Source organism: Salmo salar, chromosome ssa22 (genome assembly GCF_905237065.1).
Source record: "Salmo salar chromosome ssa22, Ssal_v3.1, whole genome shotgun sequence".
Taxonomy (NCBI): domain Eukaryota; kingdom Metazoa; phylum Chordata; class Actinopteri; order Salmoniformes; family Salmonidae; genus Salmo; species Salmo salar.
In genome coordinates, this window is record NC_059463.1 from 41,192,693 (window position 1) to 41,208,351 (window position 15,659).

General features: G+C 45.9%; 1 protein-coding gene across 1 annotated transcript; it reads left to right on the top strand.

The window, feature by feature from the left end:
* Window positions 1-8,293: 8,293 nt before the first annotated feature.
* LOC106583496 (G-protein coupled receptor 37-like 1) lies at window positions 8,294-12,785 on the top strand. Its single transcript, XM_014167738.2, has 2 exons — window positions 8,294-9,213; window positions 10,119-12,785. Exons 1-2 carry the CDS (start codon window positions 8,518-8,520, stop codon window positions 11,091-11,093), a joined length of 1,671 nt encoding a protein of 556 aa, XP_014023213.2. The 5' UTR covers window positions 8,294-8,517; the 3' UTR covers window positions 11,094-12,785.
* The last annotated feature ends 2,874 nt before the right edge of the window (window positions 12,786-15,659 follow it).

Below are 15,659 nucleotides of genomic sequence, written 5' to 3' on the forward strand. Positions count from 1 at the left end.
CTTATGCCTTTGGGGTAGAAGCTGTTCAGGAGCATTTTGATCCCAGACTTTGCTGTCCGGTACTGCTTGCCGTGCAGTAGCAGAGAGAACAGACTTGGTGGCTGGAGTCTTTGACAATTTTTAGAGCCTTCCTCTGACACCGACTGGTATAGAGGTCCTGGATGGCAGGAAGCAGGAAGCTCGGCCCCACGCACTACCCCCCTCCCAGTTGCAACCAGTCAGGATGCTCTCGATGGTGCAGCTGTAGAACATTTTGAGGATCTGAGGACACTCTTGACGACTGTCTTGGTGTGTTTGGACCATGATAGGGCCTTAGTGATGTGGATACCAAGGAACTTGAAGCTCTCGACCAACTCCACTACGGACTCGTTTATGTGAATGGGGGTGTGCGCGGCCCTCCTTTCCTAAGCACACACCCATGAGGGGCCCCCGTGTTGAGCTTCCGTGTGGTGGATGTGTTGTTGCCTACCCTCACCACCTGGGTGCGGCCCATCAGAAAGTCCAGTGTCCAATAGCAGAGTAAGGTGTTTAATCCCAGGGTCCTTAGCTTAGTAAAGAACTTGGAGGTCACTATGCTGTTGAATGCTGAGTTGGAGTCAATGAACAGCCTTCTCACGTATGTGTTCCTTTTGTCCAGGTGGGAAAGGGCAGAGGGGAGTGCAATAGAGATTGCATCAACTGTGGATCTGTTGGGGTGGTATGCGAATTGGAGTGGGTCCAGGGTGTCTGGGATGATGGTGTTGATGTGAGCCATGACCAGCCTTTCAAAGCATTTCAAGGCTACAGATGTGAGTGCTACGCTGCGATAGTCATTTAGACAGGTTACCTTGGCGCTCTTGGGCACGGGGACTATGGTGGTCTGCTTGAAACATGGGTATTACAGACTGGGTCAGGGAGAGGTTGAAAATGTCAGTGAAGACACTTGCTAGATGGTCAGCGCATGCTATGAGTACTCCATCTGGTAATCCATCTGGCCCTGCGGCCTTGTGAATGTTAACCTGTTTAAAGGTCTTACTCACATCGGCTACGGAGAGTGTGATCACACAGTCATCCGGTTCAGTGTTGCTTGCCTCATAGCAAGCATAGAAGGCATTTAGCACATCTGGTAGACTCGCTTCACTAGGCAGCTCACAGCTAGGTTTCCATTTGGAATCCGTGATAGTTTGCAAGCCCTACCACATCTGACGAGCGTCATAGCTGGTGTAGTAGGATTCGATCTTAGTCCTCTATTGACACTTTGACTGTTTGATGGCTCGTGGGAGGGCATAGCATCTGGATTTGTGTCCCGCTCCTTGAAAAATGGCAGCTCTTGCATTTAGCTCAGTGCGGATGTTGCCTGTAATCCATGGCTTTTGGTTAGTCCCCACAGTGACCGGATGTACATATACTATGTCGTCAATGCACTTAATGATTAACAAAGCTGGTGACTGATGTGGTAAACTCCCCAATGCCATCGGATGAATCCGGGAACATATTTCAATCTGTGCTAGTGAAATAGTCCTGTAGCTTAGAGTCCGCTTCATCAGACCACTTCAGTATTGAGAGCATCACTGGTACTTCCTGCTTGAGTTGTTGCTTGTAAGCAGGAATTAAGTTATGTTCAGATTTGCCAAATGGAGGGCGAGGGAGTCTCTGTGTGTAGAGTAGATTTGGTCTAGAGTTTTTTCGCCTCTAGTTGCACAGGATGTCACGTCTGCTCCCGCTCTTCCCCCCTGGCGCTCAAGGGCGCCAGGCTGCCCTGCATTACGCACTCCTGCCATCATCAATTACGCACACCTGCCTTCCCTCGTCACGCGCATCAGCGATTTTGGATTCACCTGGACTCACTCATCACCTGTTTATTACCTCCCCAATATTTGTCAGTTCCCCTGCTCTGTTCCCTGCTGATGCATTCATTGTTTTTGTCCTTGTTACTCTTGTGCTGACGCTGTTCCTGTCTCGTTCCATGTCCGTTCCTTAGTAAATGTTTGACTCCCCGTATCTGCTTCGTCTCTCCAGCGTCATCCCTTGTGACAGAATGCATCAGCCAACACACAAAGCATCGGGGAGCACTGGCATTCTGGTTGATGGTGACGTCGGCTCTGGGACGCCGCCGATGGAACCGGGGGTGCCTAGCCAGCTGGCTCGACAGGTTTCCTTGCCCGGTTGGCTCAGAAGGCGCCCATCCCACGTCAGGCCTCAGCCGGATCGTCATGTCTTGTTCGCCCAGCCAGCCCAGGATTTTTTTGTTTGTTTGTTTTGTTGGTGACATCGGGGTGGATTCCACCGCCAATGGAACCGGGGGTGCCTAATCCAGCCCGTCAGGCTTCCACGCCCTGGCTGGCTCGAGAGGTTTCCTTGCCTCGGTTGGCTCGGCAGGTTTCTATCCCACGTCACGCTCCACCGGATCATTGAGCTCCCTCGTTGCAGCGGGATCGACAGTCGTCCTTGCCTCTAGTAAATGTTTGACTCCCCGTACCTGCTTTGTCTCTCCAGCGTCAATTCATGTGACACAGGATACATGCTGGTAGAAATGAGGTAAAACGGTTTTCAGTTTTGCTGCATTAAAATCCCCAGCCACTAGGAGCATCACATCTGGGTGAGTATTTTCTTGTTTGCTTATGGCCCTATACAGCTTGTTGAGTGCAGTCTTAGTGCCAGCATCGGTCTGTGGTGGTAAATAGACAGCTACAAAAAATATAGTGTGGTCTACGGCTTATCATGAAGTATTCTAACTCAGGCTATCAAAACCTTGAGACGTCCTTAATATTAGAGATTGCGCACCAACTAGGAACAGTATCTCGTTGCCTCTGATTAGAGGCCATATTTAAGTAGGGGTTTTTGTCTTGTGTTTTGTGGGTGGTTGTTCCATGTATAGTCAGAGTACCTTACAGGACTGTTTTTCATCGTTCTTTTGTTCAGTGTTCATTTCTTTAATAAATCAAGAAGATGTTTCACATACCCGCTGCAGTTTGGTCCGATCATTACGACGCTTATGACAGAACCACCCACCATAAGAGGACCAAGCAGCAGAGGAAGGAGCAGCAGGAGGACTATAAAGAGTCATGGACCTGGGAGGAGATCCTGGATGGGGCAGGACCATGGCACCAGGCTGGGGAGTACCGGCGCCCTAAGGAGGAGCTGGAGGCAGCTAAGGCGGAGCGGCGCCCATTACAAGGCGTTATACGCAGGGATTGGCAAGTGCGAGAGGCAGCCCCCCCAAAAAATGGGGGGGGGGGGGCACACGGGGAGTTGGAGTAAGTCAGGCAATAGGCCTGAACCAACTCCTCGTGCTTATTATGGGGAGCGACGGATCGAGAAAGCACCGAGATATGCGGAAATGCGCACTGTATTGCCCAGACGCATTCAAAGGCCGGTGCAATCGGTGAAAGGTCCTCAGTATGGCCAGGCTATGGTGAGCACTCAGCCAGGAAGGGTTGTGCAGGCCGTATGCTCCAGACCTCCAGTGCATCTCCAGGGTCCAGTTTATCCTGTTTCTGCTCCTCGCACTAGCCCTAGTCTGGCGCCTCCAAAGCCAGCCCCACGCACCAGGCCTTTAATGCGCCTGCCCAGTCCAGTACGTCCTGTTCCTGCTCCTCGCACTAGCCCTGTGGTGCGTGTCACTAGTCTGGCGCCTCCAAAGCCAGTCCCATGCATCAGGCCTTCAGTGCGCAGTGCCCCGTCCAGAGCTTCCGGCGACAGTGCCCCGTCCAGAGCTTCCGGCGACAGTGCCCCGTCCAGAGCTTCCGGCGACGGCCCGCCTGTCCGGCGCAGCCAGAGTCGGCCCGCCTGTCCGGCGCAGCCAGAGTCGGCCCGCCTGTCCGGCGCAGCCAGAGTCGGCCCGCCAGTCCGGCGCAGCCAGAGTCGGCCCGCCAGTCCGGCGCAGCCAGAGTCGGCCCGCCAGTCCGGCGCAGCCAGAGTCGGCCCGGCAGTCCGGCGCAGCCAGAGTCGGCCCGCCAGTCCAGAGCCTTCAGCGGTGGGCTACAGCCCTGAGCCTTCAGCAGGGGTGGACAGGTTAGAGTGGGGATTAAGCCCGGACCCAGAGTCACCTCCGTGGGGGGAGGTTTGGGAAGGGGGGGTTGTTGTTGGTATCTTATGGTTAAGGTGCATTCGGTGTCTGCACCTTTGGGGGGTGTACTGTCACGTCCTGACCAGTAAAGGGGTCATTTTGTTATTGTAGTTGGTCAGGACGTGGCAGGGGTGTGTTTGTTTTGTGTTGTTGGGTTTTTTGTGTTAGTTCTATGTTATGTATTTCTATGTTTGATTTTCTAGTATTTCTATGTGGTATTGTTTGGGATTGGCCTCTAATTGAAGGCAGCTGTATCTCGTTGCCTCTGATTAGAGGCCATATTTAAGTAGGGGTTTTTGTCTTGTGTTTTCTGGGTGGTTGTTCCATGTATAGTCAGAGTACCTTACAGGACTGTTTTTCGTCGTTCTTTTGTTCAGTGTTCATTTCTTTAATAAATCAAGAAGATGTTTCACATACCTTCTGCAGTTTGGTCCGATCATTACGACGCTTATGACAGGAACTCTCTTTGTTATTGGTCTATTCATCAATTTACCGCATGGTGATGTCCCCGTGGAAAGCCAAAACTCCCGCCCATGCAAGCCTGGAGATTAGAAGGCTCTGTGTAGACAACCTGGTCTCAGAGGAGTTTGTATTATTCTGTATGTAAATCCGAGATACTCCATTTAGTATGATATGTTGCATATGTTATGATATGTTGCATATGTTATGAATAACAATTCGTATTATATGTTATGAATTTGAAGAACGCACCATATGCTACGAATTTGCAAACCATACTATATGTTACGAATTTGCAAAATGTATGATATGCTACAAATTCTAGCTAGCTGGCTAACGTTAGCTAGGCTATGGGTTAGGGTTAAGGTTAGGGTTAAGTTTAGGAGTTAGATTAAAGGGTTAATGTTAGGTTAATGGAAGGGTTAGCTAAAAGGGTTAAGGTTACAGTTAGGTAGTAAAGTAGCTAAAAAGTAGTAAGTAGTTTAGCTAATTAGCTAAAGTTGTCCATGAGGAGATTCAAACTTGCAACCTTTGGGTTGCTAGATGTTTGCTTTACACACCCGACCAACCACCCAACTTTCGTATTAGCCTTAACCCTTTGACACGTACGATCACATATTTGTGTTCATTGTTGAGTGGTCCCTGCAGCGTACCATCGCAAATATGTGATTGGAACAGTAGCAACAGAACGTATGATGCAACAAATGCGTCTAAACAGCATTGTTGTCTGAAAAGCATCTAAACAATGTTTTGTACTGACATTTACAACTTTATTCCTCAATTTCACCTTTTATTGTAAAAGAGCACAAGCATCACACGGAACACATCCAAAGCCAAACTCATTCCATAAACCAGTCTAAATAACTATGACAAAAAATAAAACATTAGTTAGTGACCTAACAGTTAGAATTGTTTACAATGTACCACATCTCTGGTGAGCACAAGGAAGAAATGCAATATTGTTCAGAAAATAGATGCGTCAGTTAACGGCAGCTAAATTCTTTACGATGGCAGCCATGTTTGTTTGTTTGTTTGACAAGCGAAAACTCCCTAATCACAGAATGCCTTTAACTATAATATGCAAATAAACAAAGTGAAAGTCAAAGATAGCTGCAACGAAAAATATGAACTTAGTTTGTCCACTCTTCAGCAAATTACAAATCTTCAATGTACTTGTTACAGTGTATTTTAGAACCAGAGCACACGCTTCACAAGTCATTTACAGTTTGACAAAGCAAATAAAAGGTTATCACCTCACAGATCATCATATCAATAAATGGAGAGGCAAACACAGGATAAGTTTATAAGCTAAATAAAAATAAAACCCCCTGGTAAGATGGGTCTGAGCTGGCAACCCTGATTAACGATAGTTACAATCTAATTCAGTCGAGCGAACCATCCTGTCACGTCCTGACCAGTATAGGGGTTATTTGTTATTGTAGTTTGGTCAGGACGTGGCAGAGGGTATTTGTTTTATGTGGTTCGGGGTGGTGGTTTGTTTAGAAGGGTGTTTGATTTATTATTTCCGGGTTTTGGGTTATGTTCTATGTTTTTGTATTTCTATGTTATTTCTAGTTTAGTATTTTCTATGTTAGGTAATTGGTGTTGGACTCTCAATTGAAGGCAGGTGTTTGTAGTTGCCTTTGATTGAGAGTCCTATATATAGGGATGTGTTTTATTTGTTAATTGTGGGTAGTTGTCTTTAGCACTGCTGTAGTAAGTATAGCCTGTTAAACTGTCTTCTGTCGTTTATTGTTTTTCTCGTGTTCACATTTATTTAATAAATTAATATGATGAGCACGCAACCCGCTGCGCCTTGGTCCTCTCTTCACGACGACAGCCGTTACACATCCCTTCACCTCGTTTTATTATAACAGTCAGACAGACGTTTACGTGACAACCATAATGCATTGTATGATGTCAACAAACATGGCGTCACACATATCTGCCATTTAGCTTAGCATTAGCTCATTATAATCAGTACAACCTTCCAAAAAGTATTTTACACACGTGTACATTAAAATCTATGCAAGAATCATAATGCAAGATTTGTCACCACTTGAAAATGTGAATAAAACAGTAAATACATTATGCTCCATAAATACATACGGTATTCTACAGTAGAAACGACAACACGATCTACAGAAACTAGAATGATAACGTAATAAGGCACTTACTTTGACAGGAATGCACACATGTCCAAAAGTTATTTTGAGTAAGGAAAAAAACAATGCGTGCGCCAGCTGGAAAATGTGCCAGGGGGGAAAGGTTTGTGCAAGTTCTGTTCTGACTGGAGATGCGAAAATGTCTGCATACTTGATCTGGGGAAGTGCTTGGGCTCTGGTCGAAGAGAGAATTTTGTCTGGCTCAGTGAAGCCTCAAACATAACTTGTCTGCAACATTAAAATGGGCTACTTCTATGTGAATTAATGATAAGGCGGAACACACCTCAATCAAACTGTTGTTAGAAAATAAAAGTTGTTAGAAAATGATTTAAAATTGAGTTGAAACATAGCCTATAGATAATTAGCAGGCAGCGTGCCTTGGTTTGAGTGCAGCTCAGGTTAACTTCCATTTGCGTAACAATCACATTTTCAACCAGTGAATGCATTCTGACATCACACGTATAAAAAAACTCACACTGGGGGTGACCGTTAGAGATATTTGGAACTCATGCGTGAAAAGGTTAAGTAAGGGTCTGTCTCGTAACCATACCCAACATAACATATAATACTAATTTGGGTGTCTCAGATTTACATTTACTATGTTACATCTAGTCTGAGACCAGGCTGGTGTAGATTGCATTTTCAACCAGCAACTATCCGGAAATAACACTGATCAAATGTTTTTCACACTTTTACAGTGTTAGTTTCATCAGCTGGTGTACAATATGATATAAAACACAGGAACAACATAATTTTGACTACATTGGGCCTTTAATTAAAGTTAATAAATACCCTGTATAATATATACATGTACATTCTAGTACTTTCTAGTAGGACATAAACAATATATATATATAACATTTCCTGTCCACAGGACATTGTTTTTGTTTATTTTCCAGCCATTTTGGGGGGAAATATGGCCAATATGCAGTGGTGTAAAGTACTTAAGTAAAAATACTTTAAAGTACTACTTAAGTCGTTTTTTTTGGAGTATCTGTACTTTACTTTACTATTTATATTTTGGGCAACTTTTACTTTTACTTCACTATATTCCTAAAGAAAATACTGTACTTTTTACTCCCTACATTTTCCCTGACACCCAAAAGTACTCGTTACATTTTGAATGCTTACCAGGACAGGAAAATGGTCCAATTCACACACTTATCAAGACAACATCCCTGGTCATCCCTACTGCCTCTGATCTGACAGACTCACTAAACACAAATGCATCTTTTATAAATTAAAAACAAGAAAATGGTGCCATCTGCTTTGCTTAATATAAGGAATTTGAAATGATTTATACTTTTACTTTTGATAATTAAGTATATTTAGAACCAAATACTTTTAGACTTTTACTCAAGTAGTATTTTACTGGGTGACTTCCACGTTTACTTGAGTAACGTTCTATTAAGGGATCTATACTTTTACTCAAGTATGACAATTGGGTACTTTTTCCACCACTGCCAATATGGGGATTCCCAGATAAAGATGAATTGACTTGCTTTGGTTGAACTGAACTATGCGTTTGCTCTGAATACAGTTTGAGGTCCTTGCCTCGTCTATCTAGGCCACAAGAGGGCAGATGTGGTCTCTTCCATTTGCAGAACATCAATGAATAACGGGCATGCACTCAGTTTGAGCCAGACAGAAGCTCAAATGTATACATCAGAACGAACCTGCCGACGGACAGAAGTTTGGACACTCTTCTAAAACTATTTGTGGATATATTAGACTTATACAGACTGGAGTTATCATTTTAAACTAGCGCAACACTTGCAGAATATAGAACTACTTTGCTCTCAGCGTTCTATCAGGGTAAAAGACAATCATATTTAAACTCTGAAAATGACTCCTCTTTTTGCTTTGTTGCTACTTTTCCTGAGCGCTGCGGAGCCCCGACATGTCGTTCCTGGTTACACAGCGCTGAGGACTCTGGAGAGGGACGGGGCTGCACGTACACTGACGACGGGGACCGGGGAGTCGGACTCTGTGTTGAATCTGAATCAGATTGGAGGTGATTTGGGATATATCGAACCCCTGATGCATGAACCAGACGCTAACCAAAAAAGAATCCCCCGGGGCGCCAAGGATGGGAGCTCGAGGAAACAGGACCAGCAGTCTCCCCACAGCAACCAACACCCCAGACCGTATGAACCGGACGGGTACTTTACAACGCCCAAGGGCCCACACCTGACCAACAGCACCCCGGACAGGCACGGCAGATCTCGGGGAAACTCTTCCAAGGGCTCGGTGCTGTTCCACAACCCGCTCTACCCGGTAACCGACAGCTCATACGGGGCTTACGCAGTGATGCTCCTCGCCCTCATCCTATTCGCCATGGGCATCGTTGGTAACCTCGCGCTCATGTGTATCGTTTGGCACAATTATTACCTGAAGAGCGCGTGGAACTGCATCCTGGCCAGTCTGGCATTCTGGGACTTCCTCGTGCTCTTCTTCTGTCTGCCCGTGGTCGTCTTCAACGAGCTCACCAAGAGAAGGTTGCTAGGGGACCTGTCCTGTCGGATCGTGCCCTACATGGAGGTAAAAAGTTCACATTGAACGTCTACGCACGTGTGCATTAACAAGCACAAAGAGATGCACCTGTTGCGTCACGCGTATGTGTCCCGTTATTTCTGCATCACACCTCTAGGTTTCCTCGTTCTCCCATTATTGAACAGTAGGCCAGTCATACACACAAGTTATACTTTTGTAGCAATGCAAATGATTATACCTACACATATAGGGATGACAGGATGGTGGTCATAAACGACTATTCGTATAGCCTTTTAATATACTCCCTATGTGAGTGCACTGAGGCCGCCTCTGCTATTAGGGCTGGAAGAGTGCATTTTCAGGGTTGATGGGGCAAGCCCTGCTCTGGCTGTTCCTTTAGTCTGGTTATTTCCAAAGTCTTTCAGACTCAAACTGTACTTAATCACCATAATGTGTGTGTTTTATATGTTATAATTGCACTATGTGCACGACTGGCCGTGTATATCGCCCCAGTCTGCCAGCTGCCTATGTGTTATGGTCGTTAGTCTATTGTTATGCTAACGAGCGCCTCACGTTAATTGTCGGGTGGGGTGTGTGTAATTAATTGAGATTCTTAGGAACTCTTATCAAGGAGGGGATCTGGGTCAGACAGACGTTCTAATGCTATTCTATATGCTCTTTTCAACCTAGCTGAATAGGTTCATTTGCATATTCCTAGGGGGCATTTATTTGGAGCAGTAGTGTTTCCCCCAGTTTTTTCTTGGTGGGTTGGAGAACCCTCAGAATCAGCATCAAGACCTGCCAAATGAGCATCTTCTATTGAAACCAGTGTCACTCAATCCCATTCAGTCTCCTTCTCTCCTTTCCACTGTCCTCTTATTTTCTCCTTCTTTTCCCTCGCCCATCTTCCCTCTCTGCCTTTTTCCCCTCCCTCTCTCCCCCTCTCCCTCTAGGTGACCTCTCTGGGAGTAGCCACATTCAGCTTGTGTGCGTTGAGCATTGACCGGTTCCACGCAGTGACCAGCCCCCAGCCTCAGGCCCCGCGGGTGGAGCCCTGCCAGTCCATCCTGGCCAAGCTGTCTGTGGTCTGGATCGGCTCCATGGTCCTGGCTGCTCCAGAGCTGCTCCTATGGCAGCTCACCCAGGAGGTCTCTGTCCAGCCAGGGGGCTACGTGGTGGACCTGTGTGTCCGGAGGCCCTCCCTCAGCCTGCCTGAGTCGGTCTACTCCCTGGTGCTGACCTACCACGAGGCCCGCATGTGGTGGTACTTCGGCTGCTACTTCTGCCTGCCGCTCCTCTTCACCCTCGCCTGCCAGCTGGTGACGAGACACGTTGTCACTGAGAAGGCAAGGACGAAACAGGGGAGCAGCACAGTAGTAGGAGGAAAAAGAATTCGCCCTTCCTCCTCGTCCTCTTTGTCGTCATCCTCCTCCTCTTCCAAGAAGCAGCAGCTGAAGAGAGACCGTAGGTGTAGTTCTACAGTCGTGGCATTGGCCATTGTTTACGCCGTGTGTAACCTCCCCGAGAACGTCTGTAACATCACCCTGGCCTACATCGCCAACCCCGTCTCCACAACGACTGAGGCCCTGCTGGCTCTGATTGGCCAGTTCCTGTTGTTTGTCCGTTGCTCTGCAACGCCGGTGTTGTTCCTGTGTCTGTGTCATTCTCTGGGCCAAGCCTTCATGGACTGTTGCTGTTGTTGCTGTGAGGAATGTCTACCCAATGGAGCCTCTTCCTCATCATCATCATCCTCCACTACCACCACCGCAGTCTCCACCTACCCCTCCTCTCTCTCATCCCCGTCATCACTCTCTCCGTCCTCCACCAAGGAGGAGAAGCTGCATATTGTGTCTGGAACCATACCAGCCATCTTCTATGACAAGGCCAAAGACAGCTCCTCTCTCATGGCCATTGGAACACCCTGCTGAGTCCCTCTCCTTGCCTTCTCCCTGCCTAGCCAGGAGTCACCTCATTGGGGGACAAAGTGCCCACGCTACCCTTGGACCTCAAGAACCCAGCTCTCTTACCCCAACCTCTCTCTGCCCACACTGGCTGTGCTGGGCATTGCACTGAATGAAGATAAAGGATCTCTATAATGCTTGGTCCTTAAAGGGACACTTATTTTACCAAGAAGACTCTTGAGATTAAAGGTAGACAGCACTATGGAAATCATCATGCACAGCGGGCGACTTCCTGCTTAAAGACACCTCTTGAGTTTAAGGCAATTTGTTTTGAGAGACTTGTGGTTACAGACAGACTACTGAATAAACTCATGGCTAGGGCTTTGATTGTCTTCAATCCCTCCTAGCCGTGAGATAAGTGATGAAGATCGTTACAGACAGTCCATTATGACATGAGACAACATATCATATGTAGTGGCACAGCTGAATGCTAGGAGAGATCCAGAGCTGAATACACTGACATTAACTTTTCTTGACTTTTTTTTTACTAGTATACTCTCGTTTGATAAATACAATTTAAAAAGCAAACAATTATCTTAGCTGTGAATTATGGTCTGGATTCTTGTTGTGTTTTGTAATTTCCTGTGTTTTGTTAGTGGAGATTAACAACAGAAAGAGCCATTGAGGGATCCTCTGACTGTGTCTGTGGGCTAATTGTTCTCTCTCTAACTCCTCTCTATCCCCCTGGCCTGCATTCCATCTCACAGTGATCTACAAGGGAAGGAATGTGGTAGAATGGCACCCATCAAACACACGTCATAACACCCATCACCACTGGTGACTGACTGTTTACACGTGGAGTAAATATTCCTTGTCATTACAGTGTAGTCTTCCTACGATTTCTCCAGGAATAGGGCGCAAATCAACTGTCTTGTGTGTTAAGAATTCACTGTTGTGTTGTAGTATTTTAGCTGTGCAGCTCAGGGTTTTCTCAACATCTTCTGCAGAGCTACTAACATTGCTCAGGGCCCATATCCACAAAGCGTCTCAGAGTAGGAGTGCTGATCTTGGATCAGTTTTGCCTTTTAGATCATAATGAATAATATTATATGGCCAGATCCTAGATCAGCACTCCTACTCTGAGACGCTGTGTGGATACGGGCCCAGATCTTAACACCGCATCTCTTCTACAGATAAACATTATTCATGATTATTAAAAGCTTTTCATGTAACCACTAGTCCACACAATGGCTCTTGTGTCAGTATGTTGATAGATGTCGAGATAGAACCTAACCAATCCCTATAAAAATGGTGAATCTGTGTACAGTACAATCTGACCGATACAATGCTGATATATTGTTATACTGTCGTGAGACAACAGTGGAACATTTCGACTTGCTCAGATATCAGGACCCAATGACCAACTTTCATTGTCCTCAATATTACTGTGTACATGTATACAATCTGTACTTCTCATAACTTTCCTCAAAAAGAGATCAGTCAAATCATATGAATGTAGTAAAAAAACGATAAATAAAACCAGTTATAGTTTTTTGGGGAATTGGTATGTATTCTATTGTATTGTGAATATACTGTAATTATGTCTGGTTTGAATTTAACATTGTGTATCTGAGGTAGTATTTACTATCAGAACTGACTGTGTATCAGATGTCTTGTCTATTTTTTATTCAGTTGTACCCAATAAACAGTGAGACAATGTCTGTGGTCTTGTTTTTCACTGGAAAATGAATCATGGCTGAGGGAAAGCATGCATCTATCAGTGCATGAACAAGTCAGTGTCAAGTTAAAGAGGCCACCACGTCTGCCCACACACAATGCACACACCTACACGCATACACATTCTAACAGACACATACTCATCCGTCATCCACTCACACACTCACAGCAGAGGGGATACTGACAGTGAGGATTTTTCATCTGGTTGCCCCTGTCCTGTGTGTTCCGTCTCAGCTCCCTGAGCTGAAATATTTCTCCTCCCACTTAGTTCTGCCTGAGCCTGAGAGAGGGGCGCTCTCATAAGAAGGGCATTGTTCCTCAGCCCTCTCCCCAGCCCCCTCACTGCATTACAATGGCCAGCCACCGGGGGAGTTGCCAAGCTACCGTCACATTCAAGTCCCCCTCACAGTCACCAAACAGAAGCAAGAGAGAGAGATGAGAGGGGGAAGAAAGAGGGAGAAGAGGGCAGTGGAAGAGAGCACTAAGCGACCAAAACAACCCGCACTTTCCCAAACCCTTCAGTTCCCCTGTGGTTTCCATGACAACGGATGAAGGGCCTTTTTTGTCTGGTCTCTCGTTTGTTCAGGCCAGACGCTCAGTACTGCCCCATACACCAGTCCTCGCCTCATGCACTTTGCTGCACATTAAATTCTCTTCTGCCTACCAAGCCACCATTGACTATCTGAAGCTGCATAATGGGAAGGTTCAGCCTCTCAGACCACTTACATTTCTCATCAGACAAGGTTTTAAAATCTTATCTGCATTTGAGATAAAGTGAGGTGGGGTTGAATTGCCTCCTGAAGTAGGTTAAGGTGTGTGTGTGTGTGCATGTGCGCGTGTACTGACAGTGTTAAGGTCCTCTGTTTGTCATGTTCACTCCAGGCTCAGCAGGCTCAGCAGGCTCAGGAAACATACATCCTCTGATCAGAGCCCTATCTACACGTTGCCATGGCTACAGCCTAGCAGCCAGCTCCAGAACGCTGGAGAATGCAAACATAACCAGTTCTGGGGGTCCAGTGCTCTGTAAGCCTGGGGATAGAACCCTGCAGAGAACCCTGGGCCCAGTTCCCAGAGGGGGCAGAGGTTCTGGACCTCTCTGTCTCCATGTGTCCCTTCTGTCAGCAGAACACAGAACCAGCCTAGTCCGCTCTGTCACTGTCCTGTCATTGTCACGGCTGGGGGTGGAACTGGAACAGAGTCCGAACAGCAGGGGGGAACTATATGTGAGTGACTGGGGTTGTTTTTCACTAGTACCAGTGGTGGACCACCACAGGACACTTCCTCTGTGAGGGTGTTTGGCTTTGGTTTTAAGGGACATGAGAAACATCAATAAACCTCTGAAGATAACACTAAGGTCCCTTACTATCCCAGTTCAAACAGTTCTTTCACTGGCTCTATTCACCGGTTCTCTGGTTTACATAGTAAGGCCTTGGAAAACCAACATCTATTGAGAGACAATCCAACAAACAGGCCTTTTAAGATTAGACTGTTGTGGATTTAATGGCGAACGTTCTGAACAAGTGACATGTTTTCTTTGCTAAATGCCTCTACAAGGCATCTCATCAGTATCCATCTATGTCAGACATTTGTAATCTTGTAATCTCTTCATTATTTTGCTCTTGGTTCCAGTGCCAACCAGGCTGGACTCATAAACACTACTTAATGAGGTTCACTATCTCCTAAGTTTGGTGAGCCTATTATGTATGTGAATGTGAGAGAGGGATAAAGAGAGAGGGAGACAGACAGTCATACAGACCGAAAGAGAGAGATTCAGAGAGAGTCAGAGATAGAGTCAGAGATAGAGAGTCAGAGAGAGAGCGAGAGACAGGGAGAAACAGAAAAAGAGAGTGAAAGGGTTTAAAGAACAAAGTTCAAGGATGAGAAGAGTGTTCGACACATATGACTTTTCCCAAGCCTCTCCCTCCCCCAATCACACCTCCTCTCCATCTGAAACCTGATCCTATACCGCCTCCTGCTGGCTCTAGTGGAGAATTACATCAATTACGCTATAAAATAACTGCTCTCATCTGTGCAACACATACTGTAGAATCCTGGACAAGTGAAAACAAATGTAACTGTATTTACCATGGAAAATATATTACAACAAAGAAACTCCAGATTCATTTGTAAAGGGTCTGCACTCAAAAAATAAGTTTCTAAGTTCCCTGCAGTCGAAAAGATGACAAATAGGCTCATCTTGTTGCAAACATATAATGCAAGGATATTTTTTTAACCAGAGAAAAAAACATTAAGACCAAGGTCTCATTTGCTAAAGTGCTCTGGGAACAATACAAAATAAAATTATACACAATGAATAGGAGGAGATAGGCTAAATAAGGATTTTTAAGCCTTGAGACAATTGAGACATGGATTGAGTATGTGTGTCATTCAGAGGGTGAATGGGCAAGACAAAATATTTAAGTTCATTTGAACAGGGTATGGTAGTAGGTGCCTGGCGCATCGGTTTGAATGTGTCAAGAACTGCAACACTGCTGGGTTTTTCATGCTCAACAGTTTCCCATGTGTATCAAGAATGTTCCACCACCCAAAAGACATGCAGCCATCTTGACACAACTGTCGGAAGCATTGGAGTCAAGATGGGCCAGCATCCCTGTGGAACACTTTCGACACCTTGTAGAGTCCATGCCCCGATGAATTGAGGATGTTCTGCGGGCAAAAGGGGGTGCAACTCAATTTTAGGAAGGTGTTCCTAATGTTTTGTCCACTCAATGTATCGGGTAAGAGTAAGGCATGAAGGTGTGGTAAGGTGTGGATGGTAAGTATGACGGTGAATAAGGCGTGAAAGGCAGTGGGATGTAGTGAGGTGTTTAAATTGTTTAACTTGGGTCAAATGTT

Coding starts and splice junctions, on each gene's coding strand:
- LOC106583496 (XM_014167738.2), top strand. CDS start 8,518: ATGACTCCTCTTTTTGCTTTGTTGCTACTTTTCCTGAGCGCTGCGGAG. Junction 9,214..10,118: donor GGATCGTGCCCTACATGGAG/GTAAAAAGTTCA, acceptor CTCTCCCTCTAG/GTGACCTCTCTGGGAGTAGC.